General features: G+C 36.4%; 2 protein-coding genes across 8 annotated transcripts in view; both read right to left on the bottom strand.

Moving 5' to 3' along the window:
* Window positions 1-22,041, bottom strand: part of LOC136039656 (uncharacterized) — a 27,953-nt gene extending 5,912 nt beyond the window's left edge. Inside the window, exons 1-3 of the mRNA XM_065723560.1 lie at window positions 22,003-22,041; window positions 5,635-6,166; window positions 2,468-2,601 (exon numbers count right to left, since the gene is read on the bottom strand). Of these exons, the coding sequence (XP_065579632.1) occupies window positions 2,468-2,601; window positions 5,635-6,166; window positions 22,003-22,041 (705 nt within the window). The remainder of the gene's footprint in view (window positions 1-2,467; window positions 2,602-5,634; window positions 6,167-22,002) is intronic.
* The window catches only part of LOC136039257 (CXXC-type zinc finger protein 1-like), a 53,297-nt gene continuing 51,495 nt past the window's right edge, over window positions 20,919-22,720 (bottom strand). For all 7 annotated transcript variants that reach the window (XM_065722821.1, XM_065722824.1, XM_065722822.1 and 4 more), the window contains one exon: window positions 20,919-22,720. Coding sequence is in view for 1 of the 7 variants with exons in the window: in XM_065722824.1 (XP_065578896.1) it covers window positions 22,595-22,720 (126 nt within the window). In the remaining 6 variants the exon portion in view is untranslated.

Below are 22,720 nucleotides of genomic sequence, written 5' to 3'. Positions count from 1 at the left end.
TCTGCAGGGGTGTTTTCCAAGAGGGAAATTTCCACGGGGAGGGAAGTGTCCAGGGGCTGAACGTGTCAGAGGAAATCATACATTTGGTGAATTTGCCATAATTCCTATACAAAATTATTTTTATATTTCTTGCTCTCTTTTCCGTATCAATTTTACGCGTGGAGCCTTTCACTGGGATTAAATTGTCTTGATGATATATCAGTGGGGAGGGTATTTATCTATGGAGATGGAGCTAGATTTCCTGTGATTATTTTGAAACGATCAGACATTAGATAATAATACCTTCTTCTTTACGCTAAAATTGGAATTTTTTCCCAATTCCTTCAGAACGACTCCTGAAACACGAGGGTCGTTTAACTGGAACAATAAGAAGCTTTTTTTTCAAAAATACCAAAAATTTTAGCGTGAAAAGCGAGGTGTTGAGGAGAAGGCAGCCTTCTTCATATACCTAGTGTTTCTGTTTACTTTAATTTTTAAAGTTGCTCCTTACTTTCAGTTGAAGAAACTTGTTTTATTTTATTTAATTGTATACAAGAGCTTGAAACCTTTACAGTATAATAATATGAAAAAAACTTCGTTTTCTTAAAGAGTTAAAGAGGCTGCGTCCCAAAGTCGAACCTTAAAACGTACAGGAATTAGAAGAGGCAGATGGGGGGCTGCCGCCGCCCAAACCCCCCGCTTTTAAAGATTCTTTTGGACAGGTTTTTTTTGTGGGGGAACTTCATTGATACTAATTACTAGTTTCGGCGCAATGGTTCTCCTGTCCTCTTGTGTTTAACATTTTTCGAAGTTATTCCATTATTCATTCATTTCAATTATTTTTTAATTAAAAGAGGGCCTTTCCGAAGCCAAGAGCGGTGGGTTAGCAAAAAAACAAAAAACCTGTACAAAAGAGTCTTTAAAAGCGGGGGGTTTGGGGGGCGGCAGCCCCCCAACTGCCTCTCCTAATTCCTGTACGTTTTAAGGTTCGACTTTGGGACGCAGCCTCTTTAACTCTTTAAGAAAACGAAGTTTTTTTCATATTATTTCTGTACGTTTTTCTACAATCCATGGTGGATGTAATTTAATAATTCCTGTACTCCTCGTAGAAGAATTAGGAGAGGAAGTTGGGTGGCTGCCGCCCCCCAACCCCCCCCGCTTTTAAATCATTGTATAAAATAGAAAAAAAATAGATAGAATGACCGAAATGTTTCTTTTGCTCAAAAGAAGCTAATATTCTATTATCTCTCAAATGATAAGCTGTCCAGGTGTTATCAAAATTTTTTTGATGTTGTGAAAAAAAAACCGCCCGTAAGGGACTTGAACCCTTGCAGCGAGGATTAAAAGCCTCACGCTCTACCAACTGTGCTAATAACTTGCATGTGTATAAATATAACTTCTCAATAAGTTTTAAAAATTTCAAATTAACATGGGCTCTTATGGAGAGAAATCCGTTAATTAAATAGCTAATGCGTGGTTTCTGGAAAACAGGGAAGGAGTTATCGGATCGAGCTGAAATTTCGCGGATAAGCTCCTGGGCCGTAGGGGACCTTAACTTGTGAATTTCAGCCCGTTCGGACAACGTTAAAAGGGGGGGGGGGGTTGGAGGGTCGAAACTTTCGGGGGGTTAAGATTTTCCTACGAAACTTTCCAGGAAAATTACTCGGAGAATTCCGCATCGAATGAGTCTTCGTACACCCAGATCCGATGTCGGATGTGACCTGTAGGCGTCTAGGAAAAAAAAGTAAATGAATTTTAAGTGGCTATGCGTGGTTTCTGGAAAACAGGGAAGGAGTTATCGGATCAAGCTGAAATTTCGCGGATAAGCTCCTGGGCCCTAGGGGACCTTAACTTCTGAATTTCAGCCCGATCGGACAACGTTAAAGGGGGGATTGGGTTGACGGGTCGAAACTTTCGGCCAGATTTTCCCCATGAAGGAAAAGTTGGAGGGGGATGAAATTTTGCAGGTTTCTTAGTTGGAGCTCGGGCTACGAAATGCATCCCTCACCATCCCTCTGCGACCACTGGAACCGAAGATCGCTTAACATTGTCGTGTGTCGCCTCTTTATAGAGGCACGAGTGTGCCTCCTTGATTATCTGACATACTAAATCTGATGGTGTGATTTTCATTAAGATGACTATAGGTTATGAAGGTATTCCCCTTATTATCAAAAATTGGGTTAATTTTTGAGGCTCCCCCCCGCAATTTTTTTTCTCAAAATCGTCCGATCAAAACTATGAGAAAGCCATTTAGCGAAAAAATTAATGTGTAAAAAATCTAAATAACGTAAAGAACTTGGCATTGCTTAGAGAATTACATTTTTTTAAATTTTATATACAAAAAAAATATTAATGCAATGAAGAAAACTTGCACTTGGTGATTTTAAGCAGGCCGTCCTATCATAAAAACAGTCTAAACCAGGTGTTAACACGTCAAAGAAATAAATTTATCATTCAAATAAAATTTAATATAATGAAGAAAACTTACAATCGGAGATGTTGTGTTTTGTTTCCTATAAAACCGTTCCAGACCAGGTGTGCACACATTGACAACGGTGTTCAATTTCTCTTGGTTAACCGCCTGGGGAGCAGTAATCAGTAGGCGACGACAAGGCTCGTCATCTGAAAAAGTGAAATGCTCTATTGAACGGCAAAGGATGAAAAAAAGAAGTTAAAGACACTAACCATAACGGCAATAATGAGCATAAATTTTGTCTGAAGCAAAAGTGATTCACTCACCTTTGAAAAATGAAACAAGTGATAAAGGAATCAGCGGGCTGCTGTTCTGCAGGTTGATGGTACAAATTATAGCGACGGTGAAAGTTTTCGTAACATGTTTTACTACATAGTAACGGATAATCATTATGCTCATATGCCTCAGATACCGACCATTCAGCCAGGGATTTCAGGCTGTTATATTTAAGTCACTAACAAAATAATCCTGAGTATTTTTTATTTGCCAAATATTGCAATTTTTCCATGCTTGGGGGGGTAGTTTTTCAAGAGTATATAATAATCTTGAACTATATGTATTAGTTTAATTTGAAAAAAAAACATTTTTTCTCCCAGTCATTTTTAAATTCTGGAAAAAGGGGAAGGGTTACACATAGACAGAATATTTTCAGACTTACAGTAAAAACTATTCATCTTATTTTTATTCATTTCCAGTGTCTCTTTAGTTTTAAATTTTGAAAATACCGAAACTGAAAATAGATAATAAAAATTAAATATCTAAAAGAGATTTTTACCTCGTAGCCATATCATTATTGATTTAAATATTTTTCTAATTTATTTTTGAATTTGTATAATTACCATTCCCTTTAAATCTTGAGATGAGGTAAAATAAGGTAACCGCTTCTATACATCAGTTTCAGAAAAGCTTAAATGAAAAAAATTTAATCACAATTAATTAAGCTGGGTTATTGACATTTACAGAGAAATATTGTCATTTCTTAACTCTAATCGAAAGGCCTCTATTTTTAAGTTTACTCTAAAGGGAGATATCATTCTTGATTAGAACAGATTTAGAACAGCTAAGAGTTTTTAACTAAGAACACTAATGACAAAAAGAGAAATTACAACACTTACCAAAGAATAAAACGATAAATACATATTTTAAATCAAGTCAGAATTCCGTAATTCACCTAAAAGTGCTGACGTGCCAAGTCTCCTTCTTTACACCCTCCCAGGAATTTCCCGTTAATCTCTTAAATTGTTCAACTTTGAAGATTTCTTATTGGCCATTCAAATCCAGAAAAAAATGTGGTATTTTTTGAGAAAAAAGAAGCTGGAATTAGCTTGGGAAATCAGTTTTCCGATGCAAAAACATACCATCATTAGAGAACAGTTGTGATCACGGTAGGGTATTGGTATTGAAATATGAATAAAAATCAGTACTTCTTAATTTTTTAAGCTTTTTGAAGGGGGGTGGGGAAGGAATAGCCTGTTTTGATGCATAAAATTGTAGAAAGTTGATTCTTTGAGGGGGCTATTTATAGCAAAAAAATGTTTAACAAGAAACAAAGGGCTCACCAAGCTGCAGAAGTGATAAATCATTGTTGACTTTTGTAAGAAAAGGCTCTTCTTTTCCCTCTTCTAATAAATCTTGAGGGGACGAAAACTGCGAACCAAATCCTGGAAATGCTCCATTTAACGGATCTGTACCAGTTGGGAATCTTCCCATAGGGAACGAAACCGAGACACCATCTGGAAACATCGCAGAACCTGCTCTATTTGTGTCAAGTGATTCTAAACTTCCTGTTTGCGAGCCCATGATTACTGAACCACCCTGCCCTGCAGCGTCCCCTGCACCATTTGAAGTTTCTAACATTGAAGGATCCATTTATTGATGGTGTTGCCCCAACAGACAAATTCAAACTGATTTAACTTTAAAGCTATAGGTACAACTTTAATTGTTTGTTTAATAGAATTGGTAATTGGTTTCTTTGGTAATTAGGTCACTGAATTTTATATCCTTGTTTAATAACAGGATGTCCCTTTATGACCTTTAATTAAGCACAATGTTTGTCTTTTATTTAGGTTTATAAGATCCATTTTAACTTACTGAAGGGTGATCAGATCTTAATGAATTTTCATGTTCAGAAGGATATCGTCTCTTAGAGCCTTCATTTTAAATCCCGATGGGATCCCGTGACATTGGGGGGGACCTAAAATCTTTGATAACGCTTAGAGTGGAGGGATCTAGATGAAACTTGGTGGGGAAAATAAGCACAAGTCTTTGATAAGTGATTGATATAGCCGGTACAGATCCGCTCACTTGGTGGAGTTGGGGGGGGGAGGCTTATCTCTGAAAAATTAGTTATTTTTAACTTACGAAGGAGTGATCGGATCTTAATGAAATTTGATGTTGGGAAGGATATCGTGTCTCAGAGCTCTTATTGTAAATCTTGACCGGATTCGGTGACATTTGGGGGGAGCCTAAAATCTTGAAAAACGCTTAGAGTGGAAGAACCAGGATGAAACTTGGTTGGAAAAATAATAACAAGTCCTAGATAAGGGATTGACATAACCAGAACGGATCCGCTCTCTTTGGGGGAGTTGGGGGAGGATTGGCTATTTCTGAAAAATTTGAAATACGAGGTATTTTTAGCTTACGAAGAAGTAATGTGATCTTAATGAAATTTGATGTTTGGAAGGATATCGTGTCTCAGAGCACTTATTTGAAATCCAGACCGGATCTTGTGGCGTTTGGAGGGGGGGCCTAAAGTCTTGGAAAACGCTTAGAATGGAGGGATGGGGATGAAACTTGGTGGGAAAAATAAGCACAAGTCCCAGATACGTGATTCACATAGCCGGAACGGATCCGCTCTCTTTGGGGGAGTTGGGGGGAGGGTTAATTCTTAGAAATTAGAAAAAAATAGGTATTTTTAATTTACCAAGGAGTGATCGGATCTTAATGAAAGTTCATATTTAGAAGGAATTCGTGTACTCACAGGTACAAGAACCTAATAAGACGCGAAGGAATACGGACACAAGCTGTGTTAGATAGCCTTCTGTGCAATAATTCAAGTTTAACTGTAATATCAGAAACAAAAAAGTTCCTAATAAGAACTCGATTTTTCGTCCAAGGCAGAAGACATAACGAAAATCTAAAATAATTAATCCATTGATCAAAAATAATTGATAAAGCCAAACCTGAGGTAGGTAATGCCTGTGGCGCCATTGGGACAGGCACAGTTGGTTGAAACACTGGTTTAGCGGGCATAGAAGCCGTCGCAGCTTGAGCAGCAGGCAAAAAGGTACTGGATCCAGAAGTTCCATATGCTGCCTGTTGCATGGCTTGAATGGACGGTGCTTGCTGAGAACCAATAGGCGGTGGAGCTTGCTGAGAAGTAATTAACGGTGGAGCTTGCTGAGAAAGAAATGACGGAGTCGATGGACGCTGATTTCCATAAAAAGAGGGTTGAGCAGGAGCAACTTGCTGAGAAGGGAATGACGTAATAGGTGTCGTATTAGTAGTACGTTGTTGTCCATAAGTAGGAGGCTGTGGGGCGATATTATGTTGAGGAGCGAATTGGGCAGTAGGCGCTATCAGCTGTCCATAAACAGAAGGCTTCGATGCCATAGGTTTGACATGTGTGGCTCCAACTCGTTTGGCAGTAGTTTTGACTGGCTGCCGCCGTCCAGTGGCATTTTCAAGTCTACTTTTCAATTCCGGTACATCATTCTTCAAAGAAAAGAAAAGAACTTACAATAAGAAGGAAATACATTTTTTTTTTATAGAAATCTATTGTTTGTATTAGATCTACGCATTTATTTTAAATTTATCAAAGATCAAAGCTTGCAATAACGGATAGCGTTGCAGTGAACAAGAATAATAATTAATATAAATAATAGAAAGAAGGAAATGAAATGGACGTCTTCATTATTTATGAAATGAAAAAAATAGTCTATGTGTAATGTAATGCTTCCATCTAAAATTCAAAAGAGGGTATTCAATAAATACCGTATGAGTCGTAGTTTGTGTTCTAAAGTAGGGTAATAATAATAAAAAAAAGCTTATCTAATTTCCTTCAACAGCTCCATGACAATATCATCTAGAAATAGAGAGCGGGAAAGAGTGAGAGAAGAGGGGAGAGGAGTAGACACCTAGGAAAATATTGTTCTCTCCGATTTGTTTTCTCTTGCAACAAGCTTATCATGGTTTTGATCGTGCTGGTGATGAGGCATGGACTTCATTAAAAAGGATATAAAGCGGCGTTCAATTGCGTGTCTGGCTAGAATCCCATGTCGAGACACGTGCCTGGCCAGAAATCAATGTCTATTTTCATCATCCATGTTTATATTTTTAAATTGAAATTTAATTTTAATTTTTTTTCTTTTTTTATTAATCTTTTGTTCATTTCGAGCAAATATGCAACACCAAATATAATAATGAAGCACGCTAAGGCAATTGTTTGGCTGGTCTCATCCATTATCTTAGTGACAGTAAAAACAGGATGCTAGCTACCACTGCATCCCGAATACTGGAAGCCTAGGAAAGAGTGGAAATAAGAACCCTCTGTGGATTTGGAAAGGTGCATTTGATAATGAGAAGAGAAAGCTAATATTGACAGCGAATATGTAGGGGATGTACATATACATACTCTCCTGTTCGTGAATGATGTATCTTTAGTTGTAGATTAAGATAAGAAGTTATGGAAGTTGTTAAATTTATTACTGGAATATTTGTCAAGAATGAAACTTGAATCGGATGTTGGAAAAAGAGTAGTCTAGTTACGAGTGTCAGTTAAAGTGAGGTTGATCAATTTATTTTAGAAGGGTGAGAGATACAAATTCTGTAAAAATGGAGATTCCAGAAAAGCGACAAATTAGAAAGGTGTAGCTAGTTTACTGTAAGAGATGGTAAGGTGTAAACAGAAACGTTAACGGTTTTGTAGTTAGAGAAGATTTTGTAATTTCTTAGCGAAGAAGCTTTAGGCTAGTGAATATGGCTTGGTTCTAGGAACATACTATTTAAATCAGCTTATCTAAAAGCCGTTATAGATGAGTCAAAAAGTTCATGGTCTTACCAGGTAAGTAAGATTTTTAAGATTGTTCAGTGGAGGAAATATGGAATAATGGATTAAGTATGGATTATGAAGTAGCAAATATGGTAGGCAGTATTTTATGTCACCAAGAAGTAAAGGTTTGGCAGCATGAAAGAAGCATCTCTGATTCCCTGTGACTCTACGTTCATAGATTAAATAAATAAAAACATGTTTGTTTTAACTAAGAGTAAGAAGTGACATTAGAACTTAAAACGAACTGAAATAATTCCGCATGTCCCCTTTTCAACGCCCCGCTCTTTACTCTAAAGTTTATACTGTTTTAATAAATAGAGTTGTGAAAAAGAGTCAAACTTAAGCGTAAAGAGTGGAGCGTTGAGGATGGGACAGTCCCTTTCATATACGGAATAATTTACATTCGTTTTAAGTTTTAATGTCGCTCCTTACTGTCAATTTACAAAGACTTGATTTATTGCGCAAAGAGGGGGGTGTTGAGGAGGAGACAGCCCCTTTCATATACGGAATGATTTCTGTTCGTTTTAAGTTTTATTGTCGCTCCTTACTTTCAATTAAAAAAAACTTGATTTTTTATTTAATTGAATAGTAACATCAATCTTTTGAAGAGTCTTGGAAAGAAGGGAACCTAGTTTTTAGAAAAAAATGCTTAGATTATATCTCAGGAAAACCTGTTTCAAATAGTTCGTGGTAATGAACTGTAGTAAGGAGTGACCCAGCTCAATAGTAACCGAAACTCTAAAAAAAAATAATCTTAATGCCAGTAGATACATAAAGAAAATTCAAATTTTGATTTTGATTTTAAATATATGAGTTTCATCAAGTTAGTCTTACTCATCACAATAGCCTGATAAAATTTACATTGTTTTCAAAAAAAGGGGTAACACCCTATAAAAGTCATTCAATATTAATAAAAATTACACCGTTAGATTCAGCGTATCAGAAAACCCTACTGTAGAGATTTCAAACTTGTATCTAAATTAAATAAAAAGAATAGTTTTTAACTGCAAGTAAGGAGCGACATTAAAACTTAAGACAAACAGAAATTATTCCGTATATGCAAGGGGTTGTCCCCTCCTCAACACGTCGTTCTTTACTCTAAAGTTTTTTTACGCTCACTCTTTATGATAAATTTTGACTCTTTCTCACAACTCTACTTTTTAAAACAATATAAACTTGAAATTTTAACGAAAATAACACCATCACATTCAGTGTATAAGAGAGCCCCACTGTATAAGTTTCAAGCTCCTATCCACAAAAATGTGGAACTTCGTATTTTTTGCCAGACGAATGATCACATGTGCATGTTAATTATTTGTTGTTTTTTTTCTTTTTCCCAGGGGTAATAGTATCGACCCAGTGTTCCTAGAGTGTCGCAAGAGGGCTCATTTTAACGGAAATTAAATGTTTTTGTGTCCTTTTTAAGTGACTAAAACAATTGTGTTTACCATAGTCGAAGAACATAATAGCTATGTCTTTGTGACGACTTACTTCCCCAGAGTCCCTGGGGAAGGGGCTCCAAGTTACACATTTGACCAGTGTTTACACACAGTAATGGTTATTGGGCAGTGTACAGACGTTTTCAGGGGGATTTGTTTGGTTGGGGGGAGAGGTTAAGGAGAGGAAGCTACGTGGAAGGATATTTCCTTGGAGTAATTTGTCATAGGGTGAAAGGAATTCCATGAAGGTGGCGCCGGATTTTATAGCATTATTTAAAAAAAAACAACAAAAATATAAATATGAAAAAGTTGATTCAACTGAAAGTAAGGAGCAGCATTAAAACTAAAAAGAAACAGAAATTGTTACGCACAGGAAGGGTTCATCTCCTCCTAAATACCTCGCTCTTTACGCTAAAGTACTTTTAATAATTTTAACAATTTGTTCTACGACCTTTGTTATTCTGGGGTCATTCTTAAAGAATTGGGACAAACTTTAAGCTTTAGTGTAAAGAGCAAGGTATTAACAAGGGGACAAACTCCCTCATATACGTAATAAAAATATACGAATATAGAAGTTCGTTACTCAAGTTAATTTTTAAGGTAGCCTACGTATATTTTTTCTAATAAGAACGTTTGTAAAAAATTGAAAGTTCTAGTACCAAAAACTGGAGGGCGACTAGGCCTCCTCCCCCACCCCTTTTTTCTCAATATGCTCCGATCCAAAATAAGAGAAAGCCATTTAGCCAAAGAAAAACACAAATAAAATTTGCAAGTTTTGTTTTCAAACAGTTCGTGGTAACGAACTCTGGTAAGGAGTGACCCGGCTCAATAGTAATCGAAACTCTAAAAAATGGAACTTTGATACCAATAGTTACATCAAAAGAATTATATTTCATGCTAATTTTAAATATTTAAGTTTCATCTAGTTTAGTCTTACACATCAAAAGTTACGAGCCTGAGAAAATTTGCCTTATTGTAGAACAAAGGGGGAAACATCCCCTGAAAGTCATAGAATCTTAACGAAAATATAAAAAAGCCAGTTAGCAAAAAAAACTTAATTCAGGTGCGGTGACCCAAAATCAAAACATTTATTAATTCAAAAATTTTAAAAAATTAACCAAAAATTTCGTCAATTCTATGACTTTTAAGTAGTGTTTTCCCCTATTTTCCAAAATAAGGCAAATTTTCTCAGGCTGGTTTTTTGATGGGTAAAACAATATTTAATGAAACTTGTATATTTAAAATGAACATAAAAACCTAATTCTTTTGATGTATCGATTAGTATCAAAATTCTGTTTTTTTAGACTTTCGTTTACTATTGAGCCGTGCCGCTACTTGCTACTGTTCGTTACCACGAACTGTTTGAAACATGTAGAATTTTGTATTTTTTGCCAGAAGAAAGATCATGGATGCATGTTTATGTGGGTTTTTTTCCTACGGGTGATCGTATCGACCCAGAGGTCCTAGAATGTCGTGAGAAGGGCTTATTCTAACAATAAATAAAAGTTCTAGTGCCCGTTTTAAACGGCCAAAAATGGAGGGTAAGTAGGCCCCCTCCCACGCTTATTTTTCCCTAAGTCACCAGATCAATATTTTACGATAGGTATTTTATTCAGTATAGTCAAAAAATCTAATAACTATGTCTTCGAGGACGACTTAATCCCCAGAGTCCCCAGGGGAAGGACTGAAAGTTGTGAAGTTTGCCCATTGTTTTCATATATTGTTGGTAATTTCAAAGTATACACATATTTTGTTTTTTCCTATGGGGGGAGGGTCAGAGGGAGGGGGTCACGTAGGAGGATCTTTCAATGGAGGTACTTTTTATAGAAGAAGGAACTTTGCCCATTGTTTACTTAAAGTATATGTTATTGGGAAGTATACAGACGTTTTCAGGGGGATTTTTTTATGGTGCGAGGGGTGGGGGAGGGGCTATAGGGAGAAATCTTTCCATGTAGGAATTTATCATGGGGGATTTCTGGTTGGAATTTTCTTGCTTTATTTAAAAAAATGAGAAATGAAATAAAAAATTTAAGTTTTTTCAACTGAAAGTAAGGAGCAATATTAAAACTTATAACGAACATTTAATTATTCTAATTAAATGGCTTTTGTGAGTGAGAAATGAAATTAAAAATATAAGTTTTTTCAACTGAAAGTAAGGAGAAATATTAAAACTTATAACAAACAGAGCTATTTATTTTAATTAAATGGCTTTTGTGAGTCCGGGGTCATTCTTAAGGAATTGGAAAAAAAATTCAAAGTCTAGTGTAGAGAGTGAAGTATTGACGTAGGGGCAAAGTCACTCATATAAGTAATAAAAATATACGAATAAAGAAGTTCGTTACGTAAGTGAATTTGTAAGTTATGTGCATTTATCTATATATATAAAAATAAGTTGTCTGTCTGTGCGTCTGTCTGTCAGGTGACGTCATGTTTCTGTGTCGACTGACGTCATGAAGTTAGTTGTCGTCATTTTTGCTATGACGGTGACGTCATTAAAGATATTTAATCATGAAGTTAGTTGTCGTCATTTTTGCTATGACGGTGACGTCATTAAAGATATTTAAGACATATATGTTCACGTAGAAATCTATTAATTTTTAAGTTTAATATGACTGATGAACTTACAATGGCAAAAGCCGATGAAGATGCTCAAAGAGTCTATGCCAAAAAACTTGCTGCTGATAGAGAAAGTCAGAAAAGAAAGCGTGCCGAGGAATCAAAAGAACAGCAAGGAAACAGGCTTGAGGCTGATAGAGAAAGAAAGAACAGAAAGCGTGCCGAGGAATCAAAAGAACAGCAAGGAAACAGGCTTGAGGCTGATAGAGAAAGAAAGAACAGAAAGCGTGCCAAGGAACTACCAAAGCAACGCGAAAGCAGACTTGCTGCTAAAAGAGAAAGTGAAAAAAGAAGGCGTGCCGAGGAATCACAAGAACAGCAAGAAATCAGGCTTGCTGCTGATAGAGAAAGTAAGAAAAGAAAACGTGCCGAGGAATCACAAGAACAGCAAGAAATCAGGCTTGCTGCTGATAGAGAAAGTAAGAAAAGAAACCGTGCCGAGGAATCAGAGCAACCTGAAAGTTATCGCCTGGCATTCAGGTACAGCCCAGTCGATGATTATAGCTTGAGTAGATGTGTTCAAATCGGGACAATGTCTAAAATTTGTCCCTATTGCAAGGCCTTGAAATTCAATGGTGAAACAATGGGAATGTGTTGCACCTCAGGAAAAGTTAAACTTCCTCTATTGGCTGCACCACCAGAGCCATTGAAGACTTTCCTTACTGGAACTACGTCAGAATCTAAGCGTTTTTTGTCAAAAATCAGAAAATACAACTCATGTTTCCAAATGACGTCGTTTGGAGCCCAAATCAAAAATCCAGATCAATTTATGTCTACTTTCAAAGTAAAAGGGCAAATTTATCATAGAGCAGGGTCCCTTCTACCATTCTCAGGCGAGAATCATAAATTTTTACAATTGTACTTCATCAGTGATGGAAATTCTGAATTGAATGCACGTTGCGAAATTTCTCCCAACGTTGAAAGGACAATCGTTTCCCAATTGCAACATCTTTTCCGCGAAAATAATAATTTAGTGCGTCTGTTCAAAACAGCCATCGATTTGATGCCTACTGATACGCTTAAAATTGTTATTTCTGCTGACAAAACGCCTCATGGCCAACATGTGCGTAGATACAATGCTCCAACTATCGACGAAGTGGCAATCGTTATGGTCGGTGATCAGTTTTTACCTCGAGATATTATTCTTCATAAGCGAAACGCTCAGTTGTTAAGAATTGCTGAAACTCATCGATGCTACGATGCCCTACAATATCCTATCATTTTTTGGGATGGAGCCGACGGCTATCACTTTAATATTAAATTGATGAATCCAGCCACTAACAAAGAAATGAATAAGAAATGCAGTGCAATGCATTATTATTCCTATAGGCTAATGATTCGGCAGGATGAAGAAAATTATATTTTAAAATGCCGTGAATTGTTTCACCAATTTGTCGTTGATATGTATGCTAAAATTGAATCAGAACGTTTGCTATATATCCGCCTGAATCAGACCAAGCTCCGCTCTGAACAATACATTCATTTGCGAGATGCAGTTATAAATGACGGTAATACTACAAACGTTGGAAGATTAACAATTTTACCTTCGTCATATGCTGGCAGTCCCCGTCATATGCATGAATATGCTCAAGATGCTATTGCGTATGTTCGTCTCTATGGTCGTCCAGATTTATTTATTACATTTACATGTAATCAATCTTGGGACGAGATACTGCAGCTTTTACTTCAAGGACAATCGGCGGTTCATAGGCATGACATTATGGCCCGTGTCTTCCGGCAAAAGTTGAAATCACTGATAAACTACATAGTAAAACTTGAAGTGTTTGGGTCAGTGCGATGCTGGATGCACTCAGTAGAATGGCAAAAGCGAGGTTTGCCACACGCACATATACTAATCTGGCTATATAAAAAAATTACTTCGAACGAAATTGATGATGTGATTTCCGCTGAAATACCTGATAAAAATGTCGATAAGGGGTTACATGATATTATTGTAAAAAATATGATACATGGACCTTGCGGTGCACTGAACGAAAATTCACCATGCATGGCCAAAGGAAGGTGCACAAAGCAATATCCTCGACTTTTAGTATCAAACACAATTACTGGCAATGATGGTTACCCACAATATAGAAGAAGATCTACTGAAGATGGCGGTAAAACAGCAATAATAAGAAGCGTAACGGTACCACCATCGAAGTAGATAACCAGTGGGTTGTTCCATATTCCCCATTATTATCAAAAACATTTAATGCACACATAAACGTTGAATACTGTAACTCCATAAAGGCAATCAAACACATATGTAAATACGTCAACAAAGGCAGTGATCTGGCAGTTTTTGGCTTGCAGCCCGAAATCAAAGATTTCGACGAAATCGTACAATATCATCCTGGAAGATACATAAGCTGTAATGAAGCTGTTTGGCGAATTCTTTCATTTCCGATACATGAACGTAGTCCAGCTGTTGCTCACTTAGCGGTACATTTACAGAATGGTCAACGTGTTTATTTCACGGAAACCAACGTGCAACAAAGAGCCCTGAATCCACCGGATACAACATTAACAGCTTTTTTTCGCTTTGCAAAAATGATTCTTTTGCAAAAAAACTGCTGTATACTGAAGTGCCTTCGTATTACACGTGGAATACTAAAAATAAAGTATTTGAACGTCGAAAACAGGGTAAGTCAGTCGACGGCCAACCTACCATCTTCAAAGATACCACGATAGGAAGACTCTACACCGTTCACCCCAATCAACATGAATGCTTCTTTCTACGCCTGCTTTTGGTGAATGTACCCGGTCCGACATCCTTTAAGTATTTGAGAACTGTAAACGGTACTATACATGACACTTACTTATGCCAAGCTCTGAATTTATTGGAGAATGACCAACACTGGGATAACTGCTTCAATGACGCGTGCGAAACGTCAACCCCAAGTCAAATTCGTGCATTGTTTGGCATCATTTTAACAACTTGCTCTCCATCAGCTCCTACAGAGTTATGGGAAAAATATAAGTCAAAAATGTCCGAAAATATACTCCATCGAAAACAGTTAGAGACGTCAAATATGACTTTTGATTTTACATCAGAAACTTATAACTACACTTTAGTTATTATAGAAGATTTGTGGGTACGTATGGCAAACAAACCTCTTCAGGATTTGGGAATGCCTTCACCTAACCGTATCGCTGCTGTTTCGACATGTGTAGAATTGGATCGTGAACAAAGTTACAGTACGAGTGATCTATTGTCGTATGTATAAAATAACATTTCCAAGTTAACGTTGGAACAAAAAGACATTTATGATACGATAATGCATTGTGTCGATAACAACGTTGAAGAAATTTTCTTTTTGGATGCGCCAGGAGGTACTGGTAAAACGTTTGTGATAAAACTGATTATGGCATCAATTCGTTCAAAAAATCATATGGCGTTGGCAATTGCGTCGTCCGGAATAGCCGCAACATTGCTACCTGGTGGAAGAACTGCTCATTCCGCTTTGAAATTGCCTCTGAATTTGCATTCTACAGAAACTCCCACGTGCAATATTTCCAAATCATATGGGATGGGTAAAGTATTGCAGCAATGCAAACTTATTATTTGGGATGAGTGCACAATAGCACACAAAAAATCGCTCGAGGCTCTGGATCAATGCTTGAAAGATTTGAGAGGGAAGTCGAACCTTTTGGCAGCACATTAATATTGCTTGAGGGAGATTTCAGGCAAACATTACCTATAATACCTAGATCAACTCCTGCAGACGAAATGAATGCTTGCCTGAAAAATTCTAATTTATGGGCACACGTAAAAATATTAAAATTAACTACAAATATGCGTGTCCGATTGCAAAACGATGACTCTGGTCAAACATTTTCAGATCAATTGCTGTCAATTGGAAACGGAAAGCTCCCAGTAGACTCAATTTTAGGACGTATACAACTACCTGCTGATTTCTGTAATTTAGTGACGTCCAAAAATGAATTGATTGAAAAAGTATTTCCGAATATTCTAAAAAATTATAAAAATAATAAATGGCTAAGTGAAAGAGCGATTCTCGCACCCAAAATTATAGACGTCCACGAAATCAACAATATTGTTTTGACCAAGATTCGAGACCAGGCAGTCCTTTACAAGTCAGTCGACACAGTTTTGGAACCAAATGAAGCGGTTAATTATCCATCTGAATTTTTAAATTGCATAGATCTTTCAAGGTTTCCACCACACGTGCTACAACTAAAAATAGGCGTACCAATAATACTTTTAAGAAATATCAACCCACCAAAGCTTTGGAATGGCAAGCGACTTGCCGTAAAAAAAACAATGGAAAACCTAATAGAGGCCACAATCTTGACAGGGCCTTTTGAGGGTGAGGCTGTTCTTATTCCTCGCATTCCCATGATTCCAACGGATCTGCCTTTTCAATTTAAAAGATTGCAATTCCCAATTCGATTAGCATTTGCAATCACCATTAACAAAGCTCAAGGTCAATCATTATAAAAATGTGGTATAGATCTTAATACTGATTGTTTTTCCCATGGACAATTGTACGTTGCATGTTCGAGGGTCGGTAAACCTGACAATCTATTTATATGCAGCGACAATTGGACAGCGAAGAATGTTGTATATTCGCAAGTTTTACGCAGTTAATTTGTATTGTATCTATCTATCTATCTATATCTATATATATAAAAATAAGTTGTCTGTCTGTCTGTGGATCAGGTGACGTCATGTTTCTGTGTTGACTGACGTCATGAAATTAGTTGTCGTCATTTTTGCTTTGACGGTGACGTCATTAACGGTATTTAAGACATTTGTTCACGGAAAAATGTTTAATTGTAAAATGACTGAAGAACCTACAATGGCAACAGCCGAGGAAGCTGCTGAAAGAGTTTATGCCAAAAAACTTGCTGCTGATAGAGAAAGTAAGAAAAGAAAGCGTTCCGAGGAATCACAAGAACAGCAAGAAAACAGGCTTGCGGCTAAAGAACGCAAAACCGCGCAGTTAGATGAAAATCCACCTGGACAGCGAGAGTCAAAACATATCAAAACTGAAAATGATAGCGATGATGGTTGGGTTTGGGATTTTGACTTGGATAAGGTCATCAATGCCTACCAGATTTAAGTTAAAAAACAAAGGTTCGTCGATATGTACTTCATAGTGACGCTGAAAAATAAAGAAGAAAAAGAAAACTGAAAAAAGAAAAAAGATAAAAAACTAAAAAAAAAACTAAAAAGAAAAAACACTCAAAGAGAAATTACAGACCGGGAAACAAATGACGACCGAGACAGAGGGAAAATAAGTGACGACCGGGAACCTCAAAGAGAAATTACAGACTGGGACACCCGGACACAAATCACGACCGGGACACAGGGAATATAAATGACGACCGGGACACAGGGACACATCATTAGAATAATGAGGTATAGATCTTAATACGGATTGTTTTTCCCATGGACAATTATATGTTGCATGTTCAAGAGTCAGTAAACCTGACAATCTATTTATATGCACAGACAATGGGACAGCGAAGAATGTTGTATATTCGCATGTTTTACGTAGTTAAAAACATATATTTATATCTATCTCTATTCACAGGTGGTACACAGGGACACAACTACAATGGCGCGTAACGACTTACGCGCGCGGGGGGGCGCGAAGCGCCCCACCAACTAGGTGTTGGGGTGGCGCGAAGCGCCACACCAACAGCTAGTATCTATATAAAAACGAGTTCTGTGTATGCATGTTTGTTTGTTTGTAAAAATAGCGTTTGCATATGACGTCATTATTAGTACATACGGCTTTGTATATGCACAGACAATGGGAAAGCCAAGAATGTTGTATATTCGCAATTTTTACGTAGTTTAACTCCTGCAGACGAAATGAATGCTTGCCTGAAAAATTCTAATTTATGGGCACACGTTAAAATATTAAAATTAACTACAAATATGTGTGTCCGATTGCAAAACGATGACTCTGGTCAAACATTTTCAGATCAATTGCTGGCAATTGGAAACAGAAGGCTCCCAGTAGACTCAATTTCAGGACGTATACAACTACCTGCTGATTTCTGTAATTTAGTGACGTCCAAAAATGAATTGATTTAAAAAGTATTTCCGAATATTCTAAAAAATTATAAAAATAATAAATGGCTAAGTGAAAGAACGATTCTCGCACCCAAAAATATAGACGTCCACGAAATCAACAATATTGTTTTGACCAAGATTCGAGACCAGGCAGTCCTTTACAAGTCAGTCGACACAGTTTTGGAACCAAATGAAGCGGTTAATTATCCATCTGAATTTTTAAATTCTATAGATCCTTCAGGGTTTCCACCATACGTGCTACAACTAAAAATAGGCGTACCAATAATACTTTTAAGAAATATCAACCCACCAAAGCTTTGCAATGGCACGCGACTTGCCGTAAAAAAAAACAATGGAAAACCTAATAGAGGCCACAATCTTGACAGGGCCTTTTGAGGGTGAGGCTGTTGTTATTCCTCGCATTCCCATGATTCCAACGGATCTGCCTTTTCAATTTAAAAGATTGCAATTCCCAATTCGATTAGCATTTGCAATCACCATTAACAAAGCTCAAGGTCAATCATTAGAAAAATGTGGTATAGATCTTAATACTGATTGTTTTTCCCATGGACAATTGTACGTTGCATGTTCGAGGGTCGGTAGACCTGACAATCTATTTATATGCAGCGACAATTGGACAGCGAAGAATGTTGTATATTCGCAAGTTTTACGCAGTTAATTTGTATTGTTCTATCTATCTATCTATCTATATAAAAACGAGTTGTGTGTATGCATGTTTGTAAAAAGAGCGTTTGCATATGACGTCATTATTAGTACATAGGGCTTTGTATATGCACAGACAATGGGAAAGCCAAGAATGTTGTATATTCGCAATTTTTACGTAGTTTGAAACACATATATAAATCTATCTATATTCACAGGTGGGACACAGGGACACAACTACAATGGCGCGTAACTAATATGGCGCGTAACGACTTACGCGAGCGGGGGGGGCTTGGGGGGGCGCGAAGTGTGGTGTTGGGGTGGCGCGAAGCGCCACCCCAACAGCTAGTATATATATATAAATGATTTAGATACATATATACTTGCTTCATTGCTGGTATGTTTTCTCAAGAACAGCTGCTTATCTGTTCGGGAAAATCAGGGTCTGGGGATATGCTCGCGCGAAGAAAACGTTTTAAATAGGTCTTAAGTCTGAAATGAGAGCAAATGAAATTTGTTGAGAGCCTTAATTTCGATTTTCGAAAATGACGTCATGTACTAAAAATTGAGACGGTGTTGTCATCATATGATGTCATTGTAATAATTGAAAATTTTCGTTTTTTGGACCTTCATACTGACATTATATAACTGGTTGCATTCAAAAAAGTTTTCTGTTTTAAGACCGTTGAATTGTTGTGATCTCTTGTTAAAATATATTTTTTAGCAATTGCCATAAATATATTATTTTTAATTGACACTATTTAATTGGTTGCATTCAAACCTATAAGCTTAATAAGCCAGTGAAAGGATTTTATGCAACAAAAAATAAACTCGTCCTAAAATGTTCAGGCGCTTTTCTAGTTTGAATCAAAATATTTAAATTTTTGCTTAGTAAATATTTTTGCAGTTCACATTATAACTTTAGCGTTTCTGAACTAAACTTAATGAATTTTAATAAAGAAAGAATATAGGTAATGACGTTTTTTTTTAAACTATTTCTACTAAGTTTCAAACTTTTAGTTTTCTTTTTTAAGGTTTTTAGGCTGCTGTAATCCCTTGCTAGGGTATATTCAAATAATTTTGTAATTTCCAATTTTTTGTTCATTACGCAATTTAATATCTTTTCATGCTGTAGTCTTTTCAAAATATTATATTATTGAGCTTCCCCAATTTCTAACAATGATATATACTAAGCTTCAAACTTATGGTCGTCTTTTTTAAATATATAAGTAAATACATAGGCAACTATTGCTCACTTTTAAAGATCGCATATATAAATAGGTAAATTACGCTGTTTAGCTGCATGTTCCAGATCCTCGGCAATTTTATCCATGGCCTCTACTGCACACCTCCTTAGTTCATATTTTGATGTTTTCTCCAATTTTGTTACACATTCCTTTTGTTTTTATGTGATCTATCACTCAGATAATTCTTGTACAAACCTCTTCTCCTCTCTATCAAACATAAAACTTTTTCACTAATACTCCTAAATGCAGTCTTGACTTTTTTCTCTAAGACACCATCAGCGACTTCACAAATTGTTCTTCTAAAATTAATTATTCTAAAATTATATCTTCCACATTGTCAAATTTTAAACTCTTAAAGTTTAGTATATAATTTTTCCTGGAAAGTTTCTTTCAATTCACATCCTGGGGTCTACCAACATAATAACTTCCCGGGGGGTAGTTACCCTTCCGAAAATTCTGCTTTAAATTGACCCCAGACGGTGATATTTACTTGGTCATTGTATGACCAAACACCGTATTGGTTACAACTAGATTGTTATACCTACAAAATAGCAAAACTCTATAGCCATTACTTTCTCTTTTCCTACACCAAATTTACCTATGCCAGGATTTTATCTATCCCATTTCTACCGACCTCTCCGTGGAAATCTCCTAGTGAAAAAACTATATTTCTATCTAAGACCCTCCCTATTTTCTCCTGTAACTCTAAGTAAAATTCATCTGAGTCACTTGTTTCTCCGTCAGTCGGTTCAGCAGGGGCATATACTTTTACAATTGATACCCAAAACTTTTTAGTCATAAAAAGAGCAAATATTATTCTATTATTAATAACCTCCTAGCGTAAACAAAACTTATCACCTTCCTTATTCATCATGAGGTCTACTCTGTCCATGTACTGCCTGAGTAAACAAATTTTATATCACCTAAATCATGCTTCCCACCCTTGGGATACGAGTCTCTGAAACTCCTAATAAGTCCAGTTCGAATTGTCAGAATTTATCAGTCAAAATATGAATACGATAGTCATTTTTTAACGTCGTAACATTCCCAGTACATCGACTATAGCTACTTTATTCATTTGACAACAAGTTTGTTAGTTTGACGTAAAATATAGAAACAAAGCACAAAAACTGCAGGAGGTACAGACACTAGCTGAGAAGATCAATTTCCATAAGTTTAGGTTTACTGTGACAACTACAAGGCACCTGAGAGTAAATTAAATCAACGAGAAGGAAAAACAGAAAAAAACAAATAGGTAGCACACGTGGTTCTAGGTAGCTATTGGAGCTTAGACCCTGTTGTCTGGAACTTGTCGGCAAATTCTGGATGCCATGATAAGCCTGGACAAGGCTCGAATATGACCCAAGTACAAGCAAATTCTAATGTAGATGGTATAGCTTACTCATTTCGGATATAGTTTATTCATTACTTAGATCTTACAATGTTATTGACGGTGCTTAAGACGACTATGAATAGTCTCCACTTAGATCAGATAATATATTTATTCCAAAAAATCTATCACAAGACTGCAAAGGGTCGAATTTGGGGTTCGGAGTCAACAAATCATATAGTTATGCGGAAACTGGCAAAATACAAAAAACAACAACAAAAAGAAAAGTCATAGTAAATACTTATTTGTGAGTCAATATTTTAACTTGTTAAAGTCAATTAAAAAGGTAAAAACAGGTCGAACTGAACTTTAACAAACACTTCATTAAAACGGACTAAAAACTGGTTAAAAAAGGGGGACAGAGGGACAAAAATAAGTGACTAAACACCAAAAAAAAACGAAAACGAAATATAAAGTATATGAAAATTAAAAGTGAAACTAAGAAAAGACTGGGGGGGGGGGGGAAAGAAGTTGAAGAACCTGGGTAGCACCATCAACTAATAAAAAAGGAAGAAACTAGTGGGATATTTTATTGTATTTTTTTTGAAAACGGCAAACTTATTCTGAAACTGTGCTGCCGTGGCAATATATCTCGATTCCAGTGCTAACGATGTCTCAGCCAACCTTAAACATAGGTCATAATTTCTTTTGTAGATACAGAAAATTCAGACCCTTGAACGCCACCTACTATCAGGTGACGAGATCAACAGAAATCAAACCTTCTTAATTTTTTAAGCTTTTTGAAGTGGGAGGGGGAGAAATAACCAATTTGATGCAAAATTTGCAAAGTTATTTCCTCGGGAAGGTTACTTATAGCGGAAAAAATGTTAACAAGAAACTACAACTTCAATGACCTGCAAGAGTGAAAAATCATTGTAGACTTTCGTAAAAAAGGCTCTTCTTTCTCATCTTCTAATAAATCTCGGGGGGGGGGGCGAAAACTGCGAACCGAATCCTTGAAATGCTCCATTTAACGGATCTATACTAGTCGGAAATCTTCCCATAGGAAACAGAACTAAGACCCGAGCTGTAGTCATCATAGAACTTGCTCAATTTGCGCCAAGTGATTCTAAACTCCCCGTTGATGACCCCATACCTGCTGAATCACCGAGCCCTGTAGCACCCCCTGCACCATTTGAAGTTTGTAACATTAAAAGATCCATTTATTGAAAGTGTTGGCTCCACAGAAAAATTTAACTTGATTTGGCTTTAAAGCTATAGATATGAGGCTGATTTTTTTTGTAATAGAAATCATAATTAGTTTTTTTGGTAATTAGGTCACTGAGTTTTATCTCATCACTTAATAACAGGATATCCCTTTATATCCCTTTATATATATGTCCCTTTATAACTCTTGAGCCAATTTGATATTTTGTCCAAAATTTTTCTCTATGAGACTAAAAGAGAACTGACTCAGGCCAAAATATGATGTTAATGAAAAAAAGGACAAATGTGTTAAGGGGGGATAGGTAGTGCTAGTATACCTAGCCTTAGCAGAAAGATATGTTAACATTCATCGTTACACCGTTGAAAAATATAATTTTTTCGTTCTAACACATTAAAAGAGTTACGTAAAAAATGAAAAAAAGAAGGGAAGGTTGCTTAATACGTTATAAACTAAAATACTTCAAACCTACTGACATGTAAAAAAAAATAAGGAACTTAAAATATTTCAAAAGATAACACATCTATTTCTTATCACCATCGAATTTGACAATGAGTCGTTCACCATCGTTAGTTCCAAAACCATCAAGTTTTTCTCTAACGTATGTTGCTTCACTTCTTGTATTATAAACTGCCAAATAAATTTCTTC

The sequence above is a fragment of the Artemia franciscana genome, chromosome 19 (genome assembly GCF_032884065.1).
Source record: "Artemia franciscana chromosome 19, ASM3288406v1, whole genome shotgun sequence".
NCBI lineage: Eukaryota > Metazoa > Arthropoda > Branchiopoda > Anostraca > Artemiidae > Artemia > Artemia franciscana.
Note: the sequence above shows the minus strand (reverse complement) of the source record. Positions and strands in the feature narration are given on the sequence as shown.